At 38.8% G+C, this 23,681-nt stretch overlaps 1 protein-coding gene across 1 annotated transcript in view; it reads left to right on the top strand.

Annotated features, from left to right (window-relative positions):
• Positions 1 to 20,566, top strand: part of NUP155 (nucleoporin 155) — a 76,525-nt gene extending 55,959 nt beyond the window's left edge. Inside the window, exons 23-35 of the mRNA XM_012460013.2 lie at positions 3,186 to 3,377; positions 4,698 to 4,836; positions 5,864 to 5,999; positions 8,891 to 9,044; positions 9,258 to 9,362; positions 10,210 to 10,364; positions 11,033 to 11,162; positions 12,576 to 12,689; positions 14,919 to 15,039; positions 15,506 to 15,616; positions 18,437 to 18,573; positions 19,591 to 19,697; positions 20,266 to 20,566. Coding sequence (XP_012315436.1) covers positions 3,186 to 3,377; positions 4,698 to 4,836; positions 5,864 to 5,999; positions 8,891 to 9,044; positions 9,258 to 9,362; positions 10,210 to 10,364; positions 11,033 to 11,162; positions 12,576 to 12,689; positions 14,919 to 15,039; positions 15,506 to 15,616; positions 18,437 to 18,573; positions 19,591 to 19,697; positions 20,266 to 20,404 — 1,740 coding nt within the window. The 3' untranslated portion in view covers positions 20,405 to 20,566. The remainder of the gene's footprint in view (positions 1 to 3,185; positions 3,378 to 4,697; positions 4,837 to 5,863; positions 6,000 to 8,890; positions 9,045 to 9,257; positions 9,363 to 10,209; positions 10,365 to 11,032; positions 11,163 to 12,575; positions 12,690 to 14,918; positions 15,040 to 15,505; positions 15,617 to 18,436; positions 18,574 to 19,590; positions 19,698 to 20,265) is intronic.
• Positions 20,567 to 23,681: the final 3,115 nt, after the last annotated feature.

Genomic DNA, 23,681 nt, shown 5'->3' with positions numbered 1-23,681 from the left:
ATGTTTGGATTTTTTTGCATGAGTATTTTGGCTTTGGGAGGCAATTATTTTGGGACGCATTTAGGTTATGTTACAGGAAAATTGCACAAAAGTGTATACCTTGGGGGACCTATTTTGTCAAAGCCACAGGTTTTTACAGTGTATGAGAACTTTATAGGTGTCTGTGAATGAAATCTTACTTTATAAAACATTTTTTTTTTAAATAGTGGACTGTAACCTTTATTTGGGCTACAGATCCTTCTGAGAATCTGATAAAAGTAATTTCTCACTACCCTTAAATGCAGATTGACATAGACACACAGACTTTCGAATATAGTTTCAAAGGGCCCAACAGCCTAAATTAAATACTCTTGGCTGGGCACCATGCCTCATACCTGCAATCCCAACACTTTGGGAGGCCAAGGCAGGAGGATCACTTGAGCCCAGGAGTTCAAGACTATCCTGGGCAAAATGGCAAGACCCCATCTCTACTACAAATAAAAAATAAATTAGTCAGGTGTGGTGGCACATGCCTGTAGCCCCAGCTACTTGGGAAGCTGAGTGGGGAGGAGCGCTTGAGCCTTGAGCCTAGGAGGTCAGGGCTCTGGTTAGCCATGATTGTGCCACTGCACGCCATCCTGGGTGGCAGAGTGAGACCCTGTCTCACAAAAAAAAATAAAAGAACACTCCTACTTTAAAGGAACATGTTTATCACTGTAGGAAATGAATGATTCAGATTTCTTTTACTGTTTACATTTGAATCCTTTCTTTTTTTGTTGTTTATTTTTGAGACAGTCTTGCTCTTTCGCCAAGCTGGAGTGCAGTGGCATGATCTCAGCTCACTGCAACCTCTGCCTCCCAGGTTCAAGCAATTCTTCTGCCTCAGCCTCCCAGAGTAGCTGGGACTACAGGCATGCGCCACCACGCCCAGTTAAATTTTTGTATTTTAAGTAGAGATGGAGTTTCACCATGTTGGCCAGGATGATCTTGATCTCTTGACCTTGTGAACCACCCGCCTTGGCCTCCCAAAGTGCTGGGATTACAGGTGTGAGCCACCTTGCCTGGCCCACATTTGAATCCTTTCTAAGGATAAGGATAATCAACATTAATCTAAATGTTAGATACAATATATAGAGAAAATGTATTCCTTTCTTTTGTTTAATTGTGAACATTTCTAAACATAGACGAAAGTAGAACAAAAACTGTAACTCCCACATAGATTTGACTCATTCAGCATTTTCAAGATATTGTATTTCTAAAACAAAAAATAGATAAGACAGTTCCTTGGATAACAACAATGTCATTATCACAGTTACCAATTTTTTTTGAGACAGAGTCTCACTCTGTCACCCTAGCTGGAGTGCAGTGGCGCAATGTATCACGGCGCAATGTAGCCTTGATCTCCCTGGGCTCCAGTAATTATCCTACTTCAGCCTCCCAGGTGGCTGCGACTATAGGCACACACCACTACGCCTAGCTGATTTTTGTATTTTTTTGCAAAGATGGGGTTTCGCTGTATCTCCAGGCTGGATAGTTGCCAAAATTAACTATCAATATTTGATTAGCATTTAAAATAATGAAACTTCTCTGCCTTAAAAATGCTTTTTTACAGATTGGTTCAATCAAATCAGAATCTAAACAGTTTAATTGATTCACTCATGGTTTGTCATTTCTCTTTCATCTGTTTCAATCTAAAGCAGTTTTTCCTTCTCTTTTTCTTTTCCTTGCTTGTTGCCTTATAGAAATCCAGGCATCAATCCAGTAGAATGTCCAGCATTCTGAGGACATTCTAAGGGTTTTTTTTTTTTAACCCTCTTTGTAGTGACCTTCTTCCTCTATCTCCTGCATTTTATATAAAATGAAAGTTTACTATATAGGCTTGATTTGGTTCAGGTCCTTTTTTTGAGGAATAATAGAATACTTCATAGGTAGTGGTTTGTTCATCAGACTATCTTAGAAGACACAAAAGGTTTGGTTGTCCTACTTTTTAGTGATACTAAGATGGATGCTGGATTCAAGTAGTAAGTCTAATACTGCCATTGTGGAATTCTCCATCACACTTTAATGATCCATTGATAATCATTGCTGGAATTTGTTATTTCATATAGAATTACAAAAGGGTAATATTTTATTTATTTATTTATTTATTTTGAGACGATGTGTCATTCTGTCACTCAGGCTGGAGTGCTGTGGCTCAATCTAAGATCACTGCAACCTCTGCCTCCCAGGTTCAAGCAATTCTCTTTCCTCAGCTTCCCAAGTAGCTGGGACTACAGGCATGTGCCACTACGCCTGGCTAATTTTTCTATTTTTAGTAGAGACAGGGTTTTGCCACTTTGGCCAGGCTGGTGTTGAACTCCTGACTTCAGATGATCCACCCACCTTGGCCTCCCAAAGTGCTGGGATTACAGGCATGAGCCACTGCGCCCGGCCAAAAGAGTAATGTTTTAAGTCTGTGATTCCTTCCTCAGTTATTAGCTGTAATTCTGTAAAAAAAATAATTTTTTCTTTTATGGATATTTGATTACTCTGAAATGTTTGACTCTTATATACCATTTTTCAAAGTTAGAAGGCAATCTCCTAATTCTTTCCTGTAGTGTCCAATGAATAGTTGTGGCTTTTCATTGGTGGTTTTGTTTCTTTTAAGCACTGTTTTTCTCGTTTTAAAAACAGTTTAAAAAACTGTTTTGCACCTGTAATCCCAGCTACTCTGCAGGCTGAGGCAGGTAAATCGAGTGAACCGGGGAGGCAGAGATTGCAGTGAGCCATGATCTCACCATTGCACTCGGGCCAGGCGACAGTGTGACACTCCATTCAAAAAAAAAAAAAAAGGAATTCTACCAGTATTTAGGAAAAAGTAAAATGTAAGCCCAAGATGTTCAAATGTAGCCAAGTGATTGTTTTTTCCTTTTTATGACCAAAGCCAGGAGATATGGCTCTAGTTTTGGCTCTACCTTAGGTTTACTTTTTTCATTTGGAAAGTGAGAGTTTTGGACCTAGATCTACTGTAGGTTCTTTTTCAACTCGGTATGATTTTATGTAAGTTTGCAAACATTTGTTTCTACTAATTAACATATTTTCATTTTTCAATTATAGAGTCTGTTAATGTTTAGGTTATTTTAAGTTATTAAAATAATTTCATTATGTTGAGAAATATGATATTTCTGTAATTGTGACAGAAAAGTGTTTTCTTTTATACGCCTAAGGAACTTCAAGAGCAGCTGAAGATCACCACCTTTAAAGATCTCGTGATCAGGGACAAAGAACTCACAGGGGCATTAATTGCTTCTCTTATCAACTGCTACATCAGAGATAATGCTGCTGTTGATGGCATTAGTCTACATTTACAGGATATCTGCCCACTTCTATATAGCACCGATGATGCAATTTGTTCTAAGGTATGATACTTTATTACCTATTTCATTGTTCGTTACAGGAGATATCATGGTATGAGGAACCATCTTGTTTTACTTAATACAGGACTCAGTCAGTTAGATCTCTTTACCTCTCCTAGCCTCAGAATCCTCATCTAAGAAAGGGGTTGGAATATGTGGTTTCTTAAACCATGTGTATACTCTTAAACTTAGCTGTCCTTTTTGTAAATATTTTCATGTATTTATTTGACACAGGGTTTCACTCTGTTGCTTAGACTGTAGTGCAGTGCTGTGATCATAGCTCACAGCAGTTTCTAAGTCCTAAACTCAAGTAGTCCTCCCATATAGCTGGGGGGCTACAGGTATGCACCGCTACACCCAGCTAATTTTTTTGTTTTTTGTAAAGACGGGTTTCGATTTGTTGCACAGGCTGGTCTTGAACTCTTGGCTTCAAGCAATCCTCCTGCCTCAGCCGCCCATAGTGCTGGGATTACAGGTGTGAACCATCATGCCCAACCTTCCTTTAAGTTTTTCATAAAGAATCTTTTTTTTTTTTAGCCTTGCTTTGTCACCCAGGCAGGAGTCCAGTGGCATGATCTCAGCTCACTGCAACCTCCACTTCCCAGGTTCAAGTGATTCTCCTGCCTCAGCCTCTCAAGTAGCTGGGAGGCATGCACCACCACACTAGCTAATTTTATATTTTTAGTAGAGACAGGGGTTTCACCATGTTGGCTAGGCTGGTCTTGAACTCCTGACCTCAGGTGATCGGCCCACCTCAGCCTCACAAAGTGTTGGAATTGCAGGCATGAGCCACTGTGCCCGGCCCATAAAGAATCTTTGATAGTGTTTCTAGGCCATATTAAAAAAGCCAAAGGTGAAAATTTAAGAAAAAAATCACTAAATTTAGAAATTAAGGAAATTTAACAAATTAGGGAATAATTTATCTCCTTAGAAGTTAAGGAAAAGTACTAAAACTTTAAGTAAATCTTTTGGTGAATTAGAGTTAATGGGGGCATTTTTATTGATCCTTTCCTACAGGTGGAAAAAATAAATAAATGAGTGTCACATGGACTGCCTGCTGCCCAATAATATATTGACTAGGCGAGAGAATTACCAGACAAAAGCTCTCTTGCTTAACATATTTGTGAGAGGAATTAAGAATAGCTAGGAATTTTTGGTCAAAAACTTTTCTGCCTAAAATTAGGAAGTAAGTTTGTAGACTTGTTTTCATTTTTAATGGTAATAATAATATATAAATTTAGACATAGACTAAAACTTAGTTGACAGCATCATCTGTCTGCTTAATTTTATATCTTTTTAAGTTCTTGTTATCTCCTCTTTTAGGCAAATGAGCTTCTCCAGCATTCTCGGCAAGTTCAAAATAAGACTGAAAAAGAAAGAATGTTAAGGGAATCATTAAAAGAATATCAAAAAATCAGCAATCAAGTGGACCTTTCCAATGTTTGTGCTCAGTATAGACAAGGTGAGAAATAAGATGTTCATTATATCTTTAACTCAAAACACAAGTGATAGTGTATGAATGAAGCAAGCTAATGAAGCCTCTTTCCAGATGCAAATCTTCTTTCAACATCAGAGACCACGTGAAAGGACGTAGGAATGTGGTATCATTGTATTACCGTGTTGCAATATTTGATGACTACACTGACTTGCAGAAGCTATAATGTTCTTTTTATCTCTTGAAATGTGTAACTTTTTGTTTTGTTTTGTTTTGTTTTTTGAGATGGAGTCTCACTCTGTCAGCCAGGCTAGAATGCAGTGGTGCGCTCTTAGCTCACTGCAGCCTCCGCCTCCCTGGGTTGCAGCAATTCTCTTGCCTCAGCCTCCCAGGTAGCTGGGATTACAGGGATGCGCTACCACACCCAGCTAATTTCATATTTTTAGTAGAGACATGGTTTCACCATGTTGGCCAGGCTGGTCTAGAATTCCTGACCTCAGGTAATCCACCCACCTTGGCCTCCCAAAGTGCTAGGATTATAGGTGTGCACCACTGCGCCTGGCCAAAATGTCTAATTTTTTAACATTAAAGTTTCAGTTCTTGCCCAGTTAAATTACTGTATGTTTTAGATTGCTTTCTGGATTATATTTATTTTTCAGATATTTAAAAATTTTCATTAAGTTCCAAGATATAATCTGCCTACTTTTTAAAAAATTACTTTAAATCAAATCTAACATAATGTAAAGGCTATAACTGTTTGCACAGGTATTTTGAACCCCAAGGTTATTCCCCCCAGTAGGGAACTAACACTCTTCTTTTTTGTTATTTGAAATATGATCTTTTTTTTCTAATGAAGAAATATATTTAGCAGGTGCCTTTTAGGCCTGTTAAGACTTTATTCTTCTGAAGAAATATTAGAAATATTTTATGTCAGCAGGGTGGCTCTTGTACAGTAGAGACATAACCTTGATCATTATTTTTATGTGCCAGCTAAGGAAAAATGTGTCCAACTTAGTAGTAAGTCATAGGTCTTCATTCTTTTCTTTCCCATCAGTGCGTTTTTATGAGGGTGTGGTGGAACTTTCTCTTACGGCTGCAGAGAAAAAAGATCCTCAAGGTCTTGGACTTCATTTCTATAAACATGGAGAACCAGAAGAAGACATAGCTGGACTTCAGGCCTTCCAAGAAAGGTACATTCCATTACCTTATCAGATTGTCATCTTTATGGATACAGACTTTTCTTTGCATAAAGTTTTTTGTTTTTTATTTTTGAGATGGAGTCTTGCTCTGTCACCCATGCCAGAGTGTAGTGGTGTGATCATGGCTCACTGCAATGTCTGCCACCCAGATTCAAGCTATTCTCCTGCCTCAGCCTCCTCTCCCGAGTATCTGGGATTACAGGCGTGTACCACCATGCCTGGCTAATTTTTGTATTTTTGCTAGAGATGGAGTTTCCCCACATTGGTGAGGCTGGTCTTGAACTCCTAACCTTAAGTGATCCACCTGCCTCAGTCTTGCAAAGTGCCACGATTATAGGCATCATCCACCGCGTCTAGCCTCTTTGTGTAAAGGTTTGATCGATAGTGTTAGGCAAATCATATTTCAGTTGTAGCCCTTGCAAAATTGAATTATCCTTTTCTTTTACTTACAAGTGACTTCTTATTTTATTAAAGTCCTGAATATTAATAATACTAATAGGTTAAGGTTATAGGTTATAATTCTTTTTTTCTTTTGAGAGTCACCCTGGCTGGAGTTCAGTGGTGCGATCTCACTGTAACCTCCTTCACCTAGGTTCAAGCAGTTTTCCCGCTTCAGCCTCCCAAGTAGCTGAGATTACAGGTGCACACCACCATGGCTGGCTAATTTTTGTAGTTTTAGTAGAGAGGATTTCACCATATTGGCCAGGCTTATTTCGAACTCCTGACCTCAAGTGATCCACCTGCCTCAGCCTGCCAAAGTGCTGAGATTACAGGCGTGAGCCACCATGCCCTGCTCATAGGTTATAATTCTTAGCCTAGAGGTAAAATGTTATTCTGATGAGAATTCTTAATGCTTATGAATGTTTTTTAACTTGCCTCTGTGATTCTTCTGAGATTTATTAATTTTTAATTTTTTTAATGGGATTACTTACTTGAAAACAAAACTGGCTATTTTTTTTCTCAAATTTTTGGTTCTGGATGATGATTAGTATTTCATTTTAATCTTTTTTTTTTTTTTTTTGAGAGAGAGTTTTTGCTCTTCTTATCTAGACTGGAGTGCAGTGTGTAATCTTGGCTCACTTCAACCTCCACCTCCTGGGTTCAAGGGATTCTCCTCCTTCAGTCTCCCTAGTAGCTGGGATTACAGGCACACACCACTAGGACTGGGTAATATTGTTGTATTTTTAGTATAGACAGGGTTACACCATGTTGGGCAGGCTGGTCTCAAACTCCTTACCTCAGGTGATCCACCTGCAGCCTCCCTAAGTGCTGGGATTGTAGGCCTGAGACACTGTGCCTGGCCTAGGATTTCATTTTAAAGGATAATTTTTAAGTATTCCCAAATTAGTTGAGACTGTTAAAAAGGAAATGTATGTCATTAAAAGAAATATAGGCTGGGTGTGGTGGCTCACGCCTGTAATCCCAGCACTTTGGGAGGCTGAGGTGGATGGATCACGAAGTCAGGAGTTTGAGACCAGCCTGGCCAATATGGTGAAACCCCGTCTCTACTAAAAATAATTAGCCAGCTGTGGTGGCACACACCTATAATCCCAGCTAGGTGGGAGGCTGAGGCAGGAGAATCGCTTCTACCTGGGAGGCAGAGGTTGCAGTGAGCTGAGATTGCACCCCTGAACTCCAGCCTGGGCATCAGAGCAGGACTTTGTCTTGGAAAAGAAAAGAAATATGTAACCTTTCTAAAATATATACATATATGGAGAGTTTTTTGTCTTGTTTTTGTCTTTGAGACAAAGGCTCATTCTGTCTCCTGGGCTGGAGTTCAGTGACACCATCATAGATCACTGCAGCCTTGACCTTTTGATCTCAAGTGATTCAGTGAGCCTTCCACCTCAGCCTCCTGCATATGTCACCACATTCGGCTAATTTTTTTATCTTTTTAATTTCTGTTGAAACAAGGCCTCACTACATTGCCCAGGCTGGGCTTTAACTCCTGGGCTCAAGCAATCCTTTCTTCTTAGTCTCCAAAGTGCTGGGATTACAAGTGTCAGTCACCACACCTGGGGAAAACATATTTTTTTAATTACTATATTTAATGACTTTACCCTTTTATGTTTAGCCAGACACTTCTCAAACTTACTGAAAAAGTATATGGTTTATATTATTTTAAATGCCAAATATGTACATATACTCTCCAAAATAATCTTATAATCCTTGTGTATACTTTACTTAGATAAGATAAATCAATAGCTTTCTTCCTTTTATTCTTGTTTGTTTTGTTTTTGGGATTTTTTGTTTTTGAGACAGGGCCTCATTCTGTTGCCTGGGCTGGAGTGCAGTGGCATGATAATAGCTCACTTGGCAGCCTTGAATTCCTGGGCTCAAGCCTCAGCCTCCCAAGTAGCTGAGATTACAGGGGCATACCACCATGCCTGGTTAATTTTTGTTTGTTTGTTTTGTCTTTTGAGACGGGCTTGCTGTCGCCCAGGCTAGAGCAGTGGCACGATCTCAGCTCACCTCAACCTCTGCCTCCCAGGTTCAAGCAATTCTCCTGCCTCAGTCTTCTGAGTAGCTGGCCTTACAGATGTGTACTACCACACCCAGCTAATTTTTGTGTTTTTAGTAGAGATGAGGTTTCACCATGTTGGCCAGGCTGGTCTTGTACTTCTGACCTCTGGCAGTCCGCCTGCCTTCACCTCCCAGAGTACTGGGATTACAGGTGTGAGCCACTGCACCCAGCCAATTTTTTGTATTTTTTTGTAGAGACGGGGGTCTTGCTATGTTGCCCTGGCTTGTCTCCAACTCCTGGTCTCAAGCCATCCTGCCTTGACCTCCCTAGTGCTGGCATTACAGGCATGAGTCACCAGACTTGCCATCATTTGCTTCTAGTTAAATAATGTAATTGCTCCTTTTCCATTCTCTTTCAGATTAAACAGTTACAAGTGCATTACAGACACACTTCAAGAACTGGTAAATCAAAGTAAGGCTGCTCCTCAGTCTCCCAGTGTACCCAAAAAACCTGGTCCTCCAGTGTTGTCATCTGATCCAAATATGCTGAGTAATGAAGAAGCAGGACATCATGTAAGGGATATAGTATATTTTCATTCTGAGAATACACTGTTTAGAAGTTCTGCATGGTAATGTTGGCACAGTCATCTTGGGAAAGGTAGTAGTTCTTAGAAGTTATCATTGTAAGGATTCTTGATTTCTTACCAGGGTTTATAGGGCTGAAGGGTTGTGATGCCCAGAAAGAGAGCCTTTAACTGCTAATTTTTACTATTTTCTTTATTTTAGTTTGAACAAATGCTTAAATTGTCACAGCGATCCAAAGATGAGCTCTTTAGTATTGCCCTTTATAATTGGCTAATACAAGCTGACCTTGCAGATAAGCTGCTACAGGTAAATCTTTTTTTTTATTGCAGTCGTGTTAATTATTCTTAAGGAGCATAACTCAATGATTTGAGCACATACATAGATGCAAAAAATTATTTTTTTCATCTCATGCCTAATATCAGATGTTAGCATAAAGCTGAATAATGCAGTATCTTTTCCTAAGGGGCAAAGTAGGCTACTGCTCCAATTTTCTTGTTATTTTGAAGCTGATTGGGATAGTTTATATTGCGGGGTAGAAATCACTGGATTTATGAGTCCTGAAGCCCATCTTAACTCTGCTGTTAAGTCTCTATGTGACTTCAGATATGTCCTTTTACTACTCTAAGTCTCAGTGTTCCACAATCTATTTAATGAATACATAGCATTTAATAATTTCAAGAATGCTTTCGAGCTCAGTGTCTAGGAATCAATAGCTGTGTTCTCTAAGTTTAAGACTTTGTAATTTTATAGTAAATCTCCTTTTTTTATTTTTGAGACAGGGTCTCACTCTGTCACTTAGGCTAGAGTGCAGTGCAATGGCACGATAATGGCTCACAGTAGCCTCGACCTCCCTAGATTCGGGTGATTCTCCCACTTCAGCCTCCTGAGTAACTAGAACTATAGGCCTGCACCACCACACCTAGCTGAATTTTGTAGAATTGTTGTAGAAACTCGTATGCTAACTGTGGTAAAACAAAAATTGTAATAAGAAAATTTGCCCTCTTTTATCTGTTAGTGTTGGATTATAATTTTGCTTCTTTTTATAAAACAAGGCACAGTTGTAGTTGACTTAAAAAATACTGTATTTTTCCTTATCAGGAACATTATTTGTAGGTGGTCAGAAAATTTTTCTGAATAACTATGTAATTTCTAGGTTGCTTCTCCATTTCTGGAACCACATCTAGTCCGAATGGCCAAAGTTGATCAAAACAGAGTTCGCTATATGGATTTACTCTGGCGATATTATGAGAAGAACAGAAGTTTCAGTAATGCTGCTCGTGTACTGTCCAAACTGGCTGATATGCATAGGTATGGCATAATACTCTTATTGTGAAGAATGATTGAAAACTGAGCTATATGTAGTTACATTCAGTTTTCCTTAATTTTAGCAGAATCTAAGTTTTAACATACTGACCTGGCCGAGCACGGTGGCTCACGTCTGTAATCCCAGTACTTTGGGAGGCCAAGGCGGGCAGATCACAAGGTCAGGAGTTCGAGATGAGCCTGACCAACATGGTGAAACCCCATCTCTACTACAAATACAAAAAAAATTAGCTGAGTGTGGTGGTATGTACCTGTAATCCCAGCTACTCAGGAGGCTGAGGCAGGAGAATCACTTGAACCCAGGAGGCAGAGGTTGCAGTGAGCTTAGATTGTGCCACTGCACTCTAGCCTGGACGATAGAACGAGACTCTGTCAAAAATAAATAAATAAATAAATAAATAAAATATATACCTAAATTTTTAAACTAGGATTTACTTTTTAGATATAAACATATTTCTTTATGTGTTGTCTAAAATTGTGAATCTCTCTTATTAGAAATCTAAAATCAATGCTTTTTTTTAATCTAATTTTTTTTTTCAAGTTTCAAATGGCCTTTTTTGAGCATTTGATATAAAAAAACTACATACTAATTGTGTTTATATCTTCTGTCCTTAAGAAATTGTATGACTAAAAATAAGGGTTTTCCCTTATAGCACAGAAATTTCACTTCAGCAGCGACTGGAGTACATTGCTCGAGCTATTCTTAGTGCCAAAAGTTCCACTGCCATTTCAACAATAGCTGCCGATGGTGAATTCCTTCATGAATTAGAAGAAAAAATGGAGGTAAGTGCTAAAGATTTTAAGCTGTGTCCACATTGAGTACTAGCCACATAGTTATTCCACTTTTCATTCTTCCCTTGGTAAGTAATAGGTCTATAGAAGTCAAAAAGTCTCAAATAATAATAATAAAGGTTTTTCTCAACTGTGTCAACAGCAAGTGGATTACATGACATTGACCATTTATTCTGGAAGCAAATAAGTAGATGTATGAAGTAGAGTAGGCTAAAATGCCTTAACTAAGAAAATAAAAAACATACCATGGTAGAAATACAAGTCTGTTTCTGTTTTTTTTTTTTCACTCGTTTCCTAGGCTGGAATGCAATGGCGTGATCTCGGCTTACTGCAACCTCTGCCTCCCCAGTTCAAGTGATTCTCCTGCCTCAGCCTCCCAAGTAGCTGGGATTACAGGCATGCGCCACCATGCCCGGCTAATTTTTTTGTATTTTTAGTAGAGATGGGTTTCTCCATGTTGGTCAGGCTGGTCTCGAACTCCCGACCTCAGGTGATCCGCCCTCCTCGGCCCCCCAAAGTGCTGGGATTACAGGCTTGAGCCACCATGCCCAGCCAAAAGTTTGTTTCTTATTCACAAAAATCCAGAGTGAGTCTTCCTGATTGGCAGCTGACTTTCCTTCATGTGTTTGATTTAGCAACCCAAGTTCTATTTTCTGGCAATACCATTCCCTAGGGCCTTTGCTTTATCTTCAGCAGAGGGAGTAAGAAAAAGAACACATTCACTCTCTTAAAAACCACGCGCTAGCCAGGCGAGGTGGCTTAAGCCTGTAATCCCAGCACTTTGGGAGGCTGAGGCAGGCGGATCACAAGGTCAGGAGATCAAGACCATCCTGACAAAAATGGTGAAACCTCATCTTTACTAAAAATTTAAAAAATTAGCCAGGCATGGTGGCACGCACCTGTAGTCCCAGCTACTTGGGAGGCTGAGGCAGGAGAATCGTGTGAACCCAGGAGGCGGAGGTTGCAATGAGCAGAGATCACACCATTGCACTCCCAACTGGGCAACAGAGTGAGTCTCCATCTCAAAGAAAAAAAAAAACAAAAAACCACAGCCCTGACATGACACACTTTATTTCTACTCACATTTCTTTGAAGAGAACTTGGTTGTATGGCCACACCTCCCTTGCAAAGGAGACTGAGCTATAGCCTAGCCATTTGACTACAGTCGTGGAAGGTATGAATACTGGTTAGCAGCAAGGGCTCTGCCACAGTACACTTTGTGTGAAATCTATTTTGTTTAGTTGACTTCTGTTATGATGATGTTAGTCTATTATGATAGAAGTCTTCATTTATACATTATTTTTATTTTAGCAAACTTAAAAGTCATATAGTAGGAGTCATTCTTTCAAATATATGTTGATTATCATAAAGAAATTAAGACATCCTTTTTTCTGCCCAAATTAGGTTGCTAGGATCCAACTTCAAATACAAGAGACACTACAAAGGCAGTATTCCCATCATTCTTCTGTACAGGATGCAATTTCTCAGTTGGATTCTGAGCTGATGGACATAACTAAGGTAATAAAAAAAGCAAGTGAAGTTTTTATAGTAGTCACCTAATACTGAGAAATTTTTGTTTTGCATTTTGCTTTTCGTTTCATGGGGAAAATTATTTTATCTCCACAAATAAGATAAGGCGTCTTTGGCGGCTTGTCACTGGGCTGACAGATCACCACTCCTTCATCTAACTCCTAGAAAAGGCTAAGCTACTTTTTCCAGGTCTGTAGCTACAAAGAACCTATCAGCCTCACATGGGAGCTATGTTAAAACCAGTTTATTTCCAGCCTGGGCAACATGGAGAAACCTCATTTCTACCAAAAATACCAAAAAAGGCCAGGCACTGTGGCTCACACCTGTAATCCAGCACTTTGGGAGGCTGAGGAGGTCAGATCACCTGAGATAAGGAGTTTGAGACCAGCCTGGTCAACATGGGGAAACCCCGTTTCTACTAAAAATGCAAAAATTAGCTGTATGTGGTGGCACGCACCTGTAATCCCAGCTACTTGGGAGGCTGAGACAGGAGAATTGCTTGAACCCAGGAGGTGGAGGTTGCAGTGAGCTGAGATCACGCCACTGCATTCCAGGAACCTAGGCAACAGAGTGAGAGTCCATCTAAAAAAAAAAAAACAAACAACAAAAAATTAGCCAAATGTGGTGGTGTGCACTTGTAGTTCCAGCTACAGAGGCTGAGGTGGGAGGACTGCTTGAGACCAGGAGGCCCAGGTTGTGGTGAGCCTAAATGGTGCTGTTGCATTCCAGCCTGAGTGACAGAGTGAGACCCCGTCTCAAAAAAAAAAAAAAAAAAAAAAACCAAAAAACCCAGCTTTATTTGTGGTCTCAATTCTTGCCTTGGAAAAACAAACTTATCTTTGCATAACTCTCTAAGCCTCTGTCTTGCTCTGTAATTTTCTGTGCAGTTCCTTCCTCTTCATTAATTCTTGGACATCGTTCGAGGTACTGTGAAACACTCTGAGATTTGTCAGTATTCCTATGATTCTTCACCTATTGTTAATACAACGCTAATCCTAAAATGCAATTGCAGGAGGTTTGTGGGGAAGGTGGCGATGGTTAATGAGTACAAAAACAAAATAGAAAGAATGAGTTAAGACCTATTTGAGCCGGGCGCAGTGGCTCACGCCTGTAATCCCAGCACTTTGGGAGGCCGAGGCGGGTGGATCATGAGGTCAAGAGATCGAGACCATCCTGGTCAACCTGGTGAAACCCCGTCTCTACTAAAAATACAAAAAATTAGCTGGGCATGGTGGCACGTGCCTGTAATCCCAGCTACTCAGGAGGCTGAGGCAGGAGAATTGCCTGAACCCAGGAGGTGGAGGTTGCGGTGAGCCGAGATCGCGCCATTGCACTCCAGCCTGGGTTAACAAGCGAAACTCTGTCTCAAAAAAAAAAAAAGACCTATTTGATAGCACAGTAGGGTGACTACAGTCAATAATAACTTAACTGTACATTTTAAAATAAAGAATGTAATTGGATTATTTGTAACTCAAAGGGTACGTGCTTAAGGGATAGATACCCCATTCTCCATGACGTGCTTATTTCTCATTGCATGACTATATCAAAACATCTCATGTACCCCATAAATACATACACCTACTATGTACCCACAGAAATTTGAAAAAACAGCTTTTAAACTTTTTAAATAAATAAATATGAATGTCAATGCAACATCTTCCCAGCAAGAAAAAAGCTATACATGCTAAAATCTGTTTGACTGTATTTACAATACTCTTACGTTTTTTTCCTTTTTCTTTATCTTTTTTTTTGAGATGGAGTCTTGCTCTGTCACCAGGCTGGAGTGCAGTGGTACAATCTTGACTCACTGCAACCTCTGCCTGCCGGGTTCAAGCAATTCTGCCTCCGCCTCACGAAGTAGCTGGGACTACAGGCGTGCGCCACCACAACCAGCTAATTTCTTTTTGCATTTTATTAGAGACACGGTTTCACCGTGTTGGCCAGGATGGTCTCAATCTTCTGACCTCATGATCCACCTGCCTCGGCCTCCCAAAGTGCTGGGATTACAGGTGTGAGCCAGTGCGCCTGTCCCATACCCTTACCTTTTTAAATATGGAGTTATAACCAGCTATATATGTCATCACATCTTTATATCATGTTTTAGAAACTTTACATAAAATCTTTGGTAATTTTTTTAATTTTCAAGGAGTGCTTCACTATTAATCTCTGAATGCTGACCTCTAGTTGGATGTTTAATCTTGGGATTTTCTCTCACAGCTTTATGGGGAATTTGCTGACCCATTTAAACTCGCAGAGTGTAAACTTGCAATAATTCATTGTGCCGGTTATTCAGACCCTATATTGGTGCAGACACTATGGCAAGATATCATAGAGAAAGGTAAGTGTTCAGTTATAAGTATGTCAGCATATGTTATGTAGTGACTCGATAGAGGAATGCAAGCTGGAAGTAACTAATACAATGCAAGCTGCTAGTGGCCCATGACAATTGCGTATACCTAAGAAGACAGTAGGTGGAAGGTACCTGGGTATGGTGGAGGATGATCATACAGAGAATGACCCAAGTGAATATTTGGGAGAATACTCAGTGAAAAGGTTATTTAAATTGTATTATTTGTGTTGCCTTCTAAGGGATACTGAGATACTTACCTCATAATCTAATAACCCGTAACCTGTTAAGACATGAGAGTATCTCAGACACTAAAAGAAACACCAAATCTGCTAATCATATTAATGTGACTATCTGTTCTAAAGTATTTCGAACCTTGAAACAGAATTAAATAGCCAATGTAAACATTTCACATTAAAAATAATTTGGCTTCAAATGACATGTCTTTTTCTTACAGAATTGAATGACAGTGTGACATTGAGCTCCTCAGATAGAATGCATGCTCTTAGTCTCAAGATTGTCCTCCTTGGCAAAATTTATGCTGGCACGCCACGCTTCTTTCCTTTAGGTAAGCTGTGATCTTAGGTGCAGTCACGTATTTTCTGTTTTGATGATTTTCTCCATTGGTATGGACAAATAATGATCTTTCGAGTAAAGTAGAGTTTCTTCGTTGCTATTTAGTTCAGCAGTTTAATTCTACCTCTCCAAAAAGACTTCCAAAGAATGGCAAAATTTGTTAATAAAGAGTTGAGTATGAAACTTTTTGTGACTAACTTTCTAGGTTTACATATCTATCTTGGGATTGTGCTGACTGACAAACTATGATTATATTGTTGGTAACCCTATATAAGTTTCTGAAGAGAAAAAAAACAGTTGATGTTTTTGTGCATAGGAAATCTGTGATTGATTCAACTGTTTTGTTTTTTTTTTTTTAATATTGAGGGCCTGTTTTTCTTTAAAATAGCAAATAGTTACGTTAAAACTTAGTTATTTGAATCCCAGATGTGGTGGCTATAATTGTTATATAGGTAGTTAATTATTATGAGCTATTTGCCAACCTACAGTGTTTTCCTCAGTGGTAAAACAATAGAAGCAACATAAATACATCCATGAAGTAGAATATTAAGTACTTTTGTGTTATTTAAAAATATTGAGGAACATGAAAATCCTTACATACAACTTTTTTTTTTTGAGACAGAGGCTTGCTTTGTCACCCGGGCTGGAGTGGAGTGGTGCAATCTTGGCCCACTGCAGCTTCTACCTCCCAGGCTCAAGCAATTTTTCCTGCCTCAGCCTCCCAAGTAACTGGGATTACAGGCATGCAACACCACTCCCAGCTAATTTTTATTTATTTGTTGTTTTAGTAGAGATGGGGTTTCCCCATGTTGTCCAGGCTGTCCTCAAACTCCTGGCCTCAGGTGATCCACTCACCTTGGGCTTCCAAGGTGCTGGGATTACAAGCGTTTGCCACCATGCCCTGCCTAAATTTTTTTTTTTTTTAATGAGCATTCAAACTTGTTTACAGACTATCTCTGATTTAGGATCTATGCGCCCTCCGTACATAGTCAGAAATAAAACTATTATATTCATACCCTTACTTCTTGTAGGTATAGTATTGAAGTAGTTCCCTTTCCATACAGTTTTACTGATCTTAAAAATAAAAAGAGAAGTAAAAGAGCAAATACATACTTTATATAAATGTTTATAAGTATGTGAAACTGATACTTTTAATAGTTTTAAAAAACACTGCATTGTGTCCAGGCCCAGTGACTCACAGGTGTAATCCCAGCACCTTGGAAAGCCAAGGCAGGTGAATTGCTTGAGCTCAGGAGTTCGAGACCAGCCTGGGCAACATGGCAAAACCCTGTCTCTTCAAAAAAATACGAAAATTAGCCAGGTGTGGTGGCATGCGCCTGTGGTCCAGCTACTTGAGAGGCTAGGATGGGAGGATCACTTGAGCCTGGGAGGTGAAAGTTGCAGTGAACTAAGATTGCACCACTACACTCCAAACTCAGTGACAGAGTGAGACCCAATTTCAATAAATAAATAACACTGTATTGTACATAGTTCTTTTGAGGAATTTCTCTTTTAATTTAGAAATAATCATGTGGGCTTTGCATGGTAGCTCACACCTGTAATCTCAACACTTTTCTGAGTTTTTGAGTTAAATTGAGAGGCAAAGGTAAGAAGATTGCTTCAAGCCAAGAGTTTAAGAGCAGCCTGGGCATAGCAAAACCCCATCTCTAAAATAATTAAGATTAGCCAGGCATGGTAGCACATGCCTGTAGTCCTAGCTAATCAGGAGGATTGGTAGGTTTTACACATACATACATATATATATATTTCTTTTGATAGAGAGGGAATCTCATGATATTGCACAAGCTGGTCTTGAATTAGCACGCCCAGCTAATTTTTTTGTATCTTTAGTAGAGACAGAGTCTCACCATGTTGGTCAGGCTGGTCTCAAATTCCAGATCTCAGGTGATCTGCCCACCTTAGGCCTCCCAAATTACAGGTGCAAGTCACCACGCCTGGCCATAACTATAAATTTGGTTGTTACTGTTTATAAGACAGGCAATAAAAAGTAAGAATGAGGCCACAATTAGAACTGTCAAAATAAATAAGTCTGGGGGTGGGGCATTTAAAAACACATTTAATATTTCTGAAATCAGGATGCAGTTGCCCTTTTATGAAAAGCTGTTAAATTGAGGAAACTTTTTTTTTTAAATACCAATGCTAAAAAAATATTATCAATGAGTTCTCTTAAATAGTGGGATTGTCAGCCTTTTCTTCTTATATCTTTCTGTATTTTCTAGGTTCTCTAAAATATCATAGTTTTTTTTTTCTTCTTTAAAAGTATATAATTTAATGGTTTTAGCATTCTCACAGAATTGTGCAGCCATGACCACAATTCAATTTTAGGACATTTTTCGTCATCCCAAAAAGAAACTCTGTACTCATTAGTTGTCACTTCCCATTCCTTCACACCCTCCAGCCCTAGGAAGCCACTAATCTACTTTAGAATTGCCTGTTCTGGCATATGTCTTACTTTTATTTAAAAAAAAAATATTTTGAAGCTGAGAGTGATGGTGCACACTTATAGCCCCGGCTTACTTGGGAGGTTGAGATGGGAGGATTGTTTGAGCTCAGAAGTTCAAGGCTATAGTGCACTGTAGTGGTTCCTATCAATAGCCACTATTTCCAGCCTGGGCAACATAGCAAAAAAAAACAAAACAAAACAAAACAAAACAAAACCCTGCCCCAAAAAATTGCAATTCTAGGGGGATTTCAGAAGATATCCCCCTAGAAACTACTCAATTATGAATAAGACCTACCTTTTAGTATCAAGAGCTAAAAATCCAAATTTCTGTTATTTTTTTCTTCCCAGATTTTATTGTACAGTTCTTAGAACAGCAGGTTTGTACTTTGAACTGGGATGTGGGCTTCGTAATACAGACAATGAATGAAATTGGAGTACCATTACCTAGACTACTAGAAGTTTATGATCAGTTGTTTAAATCACGGGTAAGGAAAATATGAAATAAAATTATTTTATTAAAGTAACTTTGTAGATATAGAGTGGGATATTTTGAGTGCATGCTTGTATCTTATCATTTAGTCTAATTACACTTGGTTGAGTCTTGGAAGTTATGCTTTAGACTTTTGAAACTGATAATGAGAGTTGCTTTCCTGTATATCATGATAAAAATGAAACACTATTTTTAAATATTTATAAACATAATTATATTGCTTTACTCTTGGTGGAATAGGCCAAACCAAGGTGTGGGCTAAACTCATTACATTAAGAATCATCATTTACTTTAAAAGAACAAAATTACATTGTATTTATTTACTGTAACCTCATCTAAAATATCAGTGCTTAAAGATCCTTCTCACCGTGCTAAGCCTTATCAGACTATATGTTTTGTAATTTTTATGCTAAGGATAAAAGATCTGAATAAAAACTTGTCAAAGTAGATTGTATCTTTTATAGTAGCATCATACAGTGCTTTACAACATTAGCCTGTGATGGAAATGAGTAAGTACCTATAGTATCTCCATCTTATATTGCAAAAAGACAAGAGCAGAGATGTTAAATAACCTGCTCAAGTTACACTGCTAGTAACTGGTGAAGCCAGAACTAGAATTAAATTTCTGCTAGTTTAGTGACTGCTAGTTTAGTTTCTTCATGATGTCAGACTAAATCTGCATAGGTTCAAAGTAAAAGTGGTGTCACAATTCATAGAAAGATTTTTCTCTTACCTCAGATTCCTAAGCAGGACATTTACATACTCTGCAAACTAGATTGATATATCAAATATTCTTCCTAAGTAATATCACAATGCTGCTAATTAGTAAGTTTTTAATGTTGTTTGAAATATTAACCATAATCAGATATATAATTTAGCAGTCATGTAATATTAAATGCTTTTTAATAGCAGTAAGTTTTGCATGGACCTGATGACTACTTTAGCATAAATGATTTTAAAAAATCAATTGACACAATTTGCCTCACATTTCATTATGTATATTTACTTATAGGATCCATTCTGGAACAGAATGAAGAAGCCTCTACACCTTTTGGATTGTATACATGTATTATTGACAAGATATGTTGAGAATCCCAGCCAAGTTTTAAATTGTGAAAGGTACTTAGAAATTAAATATTGGACTAGCAAAGGCTTTTAAATGCTTCTAAAAAATACCTAGGTAAAAAATTTGAAGAGAACATGGAAAGACATGGGAATTGTAAAGAAGTACAGGATATTTAAGCTCTTGTGTATATTAGCAATAACTATTTGAATGATATTGATCAGCATGTATGAAAAATAGGAGGTTTTTTCCCATTTTCAACCTTTGTCCTAAATCTGTTCTACAACTGAACATAAATAATTTATTCATTTCTTCTGCTTTAGGTTAATGACCTAGGACCAAGACATTTCAATTATGTCTTTGTGATATTATTGGCCGTTTAAGGGATATTCTTTGAAAAAGAATACTAGTAGAAATCATCTCTTACTGCTTTCTTCTCATTGTAAAAATCTTCAAATGGAACCCACCTACCTTCTAAGTTTTATTCTTTATTTCTTATTTACTTAATCACATAGTCCTTCCACTTCTGTGAGAATTAAAGTTGCCAGAAGCTGATGAGGAAGAAGTCCTGTATGAGGAAATGTTTATAAATGTACAATTAATCATCTTTCTTTTTCTTTATAGGAGAAGATTTACAAATCTCTGCCTGGATGCTGTTTGTGGTTACCTGGTTGAGCTCCAGTCTATGAGCTCCTCGGTAGCAGTACAAGCCATCACTGGGAATTTTAAATCTCTTCAAGCTAAATTAGAACGGCTTCATTAATTACTATGATGTACTTTTATCCATATTTTGATCTGTAAAATAAAAACTCGACTGGGTCCAGATATCAGGTGTTTCTAAATCTAAGTATGTAAGAACAATCTTAATAGAAATATGTTTTTAATAAGTGGCTAATATCTACAAATAATACTTTTGCTAAATGAATTCTTTTTTATGACTGTTTTGTTTTTTCGTAATTGGGTGAAAAAACAGCTGAAATGAGATTAATTATTATTTTAACATAAGGAATAAAAAAAAGTTAGAGACTCTTATTTTGAATTGTACTATAGGCAGAAATTTCAAATTTATATTACTCATTTTCAAGTTAGTCCAAGAATATTGGCATTAAAACTCAAATAGCCCAGGCGCGGTGGCTCACGCCTGCAATCCCAGCACTTTGGGATGCCGAGGCAGGTAGATCACGAGGTCAGGAATTCAAGACCAGCCTGGCCCACATGGTGAAACCCCGCCTCTACTAAAAATACAAAAATTAGCCAGGCGTGATGGGCGCCTGTAATCTCAGCTACTCAGAAGGCTGAGGCAGAGAAGTGCTTGAACCCAGGAGGTGGTGGTTGTAGTGAGCCGAGATCACGCCACTGCACTTGAGCCTGGGAGACAGAGTGAGACTCCGTTTCAAAAAAAAAAAAAATCCAGCCAGGCAGTGTCTCACACCTGTAATCCCAGCACTTTGGAAGCCCAAGGAGGGTAGATCCACGAGGTCAGGAGTTCAAGATCAGCCTGGCCAACATAGTGAAATGCCATCTCTACTAAAAATACAAACCGGGTGTGGTGCGGTCGGGGGGCGGGTCCTGTAATCCCAGCTACTCGGAAGACTGAGGCAGGAGAATTTCTTGAACCCAAGAGGCAGAGGTTGCAGTGAGCCAAGATCACACCATTGCACTCCAGCCCAGGTGACAATGCAAGACTCCATCTAAAAAAAAAACAAAACTCAAATAAGCTAAGCAGATTCATTCCCATAACAGTGGATTCTAAAACCATCCTTAAATAGGCAAATAACTGACTTTTTCAAAACTTTTTTTAGGTGTTGGGTTCATCCTTGGAAAGAAATGTCCTCCAACTCCTAATTTTGTCAGTTAAAGCCCTTGAGGATTGATATATAACCTGGTTGTTTGAGCAGATGATAAAACTTGTGACTAATGTGTCCTGAAAACCTACACAGGGAGGTACTATTTTCCCTTAGTTTTGGCCTTGTGACTACTGACTCTATTCGAGCAGTGATTCTCAAAGTATGTGCTCCAGACCAGAAGCATCAGCATCACCTGGGAATTTGTTAGAAATGCAGATTCTCGAGCCCCAACCCAGGTGTACTGAATCAAAAATGTGGGGGATGCAGCCTCATTTTCTGTGTTGTAACAAGCTCTCCAGGAGATTTTGGTGCATGTCAAATTTGAAAACCACTGCAGTAAAGGATACTGCTACCTTCCATAGTTTATGGATTGATCTCAGCTCACTACAAGCAGTTCTCTGCCTCAGCCTCCCCAGTAGCTGGAATTACAGGTGCCCCCCACCATGCCTGGCTAATTTTTGTATTTTTAGTAGAGATGGGGTTTCATTATCTTGACCAGACTGGTCTTGAACTCCTGACCTCGTGATCCACCTGCCTCAGCCTCCCAAAGTGCTGGGATTATAAGCATGAGCCACCAGCCTGGCCTCCCTTCTCTTTTGATGCCACCACAAATAACTCCCTTTTGTTTATTGTTAGTGATGCATGTCTAACAATTTTTAAAATACACTTTGAATGTATTTTCCTTCCATTTTTGTCTTTTCCCAAGACCATAGGATTGCCTTCTCTACATTTGTTCTCTTAGAATTCAGTTTCCTTTTCCCTATAATCTTCTAATGTAGAATATTTAATAGAATGCCAGAATATCACTCAGTGGATACTACTACCTCTCATTTTTCAACTTTTCAATTTCTTAAATTTAGTTTTTTTGAATAGGTAAAGTGAATGTATGCTATATATTAATTCGTTTTGTAAATTTAAAATTCTGTCATGTCAACTTAAAGTGAAATCCTTGTCTAAATGCTATAATTTAGGTGTGACTCCAGTTCTGCTAGAGATAAAAACTTCATTTTTGTTTAAAAGACATTTACATACTAGCACATAAGTTAAATATACTGAACTCACAACATTGAAAATACCTCTTTTAAAAGGGCTGTAGGCTTCCATGGCTAGATGGTGTGTTCGAGTCAGAAATCTGAACACTGTCCCTTTTATTCACACAGCATACTTTGAGAGGGTTTAAGAATTCCAGCCACACAACTGATGCTTGCAATACCTTTTGGTGGGTAAGATCCCTAAGAGAGAAGAAATTAGGTCCCCTCATTATTTTTATCCTCTGGAATAGTATTTCTGAAACTTTCACATTTGGCCAGATGTGGTGGCTCACACCTGTAATCCCAGCACTTTGGGAGGCCGAGGTGGGCAAATCATCTGACATCAAAAGTTTGATACTATCCTGACCAACATGGAGAAACCTCGTCTTTACCAAAAATACAAGATTAGCTGGACGTAGTGCTGCATGCCTGTAATCTCAGCTACTTGGGAGGCTGAGGCAAGAAAGTCGCTTGAACCCCAGAGACAGAGGTTGCGGTGAGCAGAGATCGCACCATTGCACTCCAGCCTGGGCAACAAGAGTGAAACTACATCTCAAAATAATAGTAATAATAATAATAAAGCTTTCATATTCAGAACAGTCAACTGGATAGCATGTTATGACAGATTCTTGAGTTCCATCTGTAGTGTTATACTGATCCTGGCAGTGGATCAGAGCTGGAGTAGCAATTATCCACTGTATTAGTATATTTTGCGCTTGGTGTTTGTTCAACACATTATTTTTTTTTTTTAATTTTTTTGTTTTTTGAAGACAAGGGCTTAGCCTGGAGGGCAGTGGCATGATCTTGGCTCACTGCAGCCTCAACCTTCTGGGCTCAACACAGTCCTCCCACCTCAGCCTCTTAAATAGCTGTGACTACAGGCATACACCACTGCATCCTGCTAATTTTTTCCCCCCATTTTTTGTAGTGAAAAGGTCTTGCTCTGTTGCCCAGGCTGATCTCAAAATTCCTGGCTCAAGTGATTCCCCTGCCTCAGTATCCCAAAGTGCTGGGATTACAGGCATGAGCCACCATGCCCGTCCATTATTTCTTTATGGTGACTATTAAACATATATAGGCAACGTATAATGGGTATAATGTAGTCTTCCTCAGGAGTCAGAGTCACCTTCACAACGTCTGAGATTCCATTCTGTCCCAAAAT

Source organism: Aotus nancymaae, unplaced genomic scaffold (genome assembly GCF_030222135.1).
Source record: "Aotus nancymaae isolate 86718 unplaced genomic scaffold, 86718_ANA_hifiasm-v0.15.2.pri h1tg000014l, whole genome shotgun sequence".
In the NCBI taxonomy this organism is placed as follows: Eukaryota; Metazoa; Chordata; class Mammalia; order Primates; family Aotidae; genus Aotus; species Aotus nancymaae.
The sequence above is the reverse complement of the archived record's forward strand: the minus strand, read 5'-3'. Positions and strand labels throughout refer to the sequence as shown.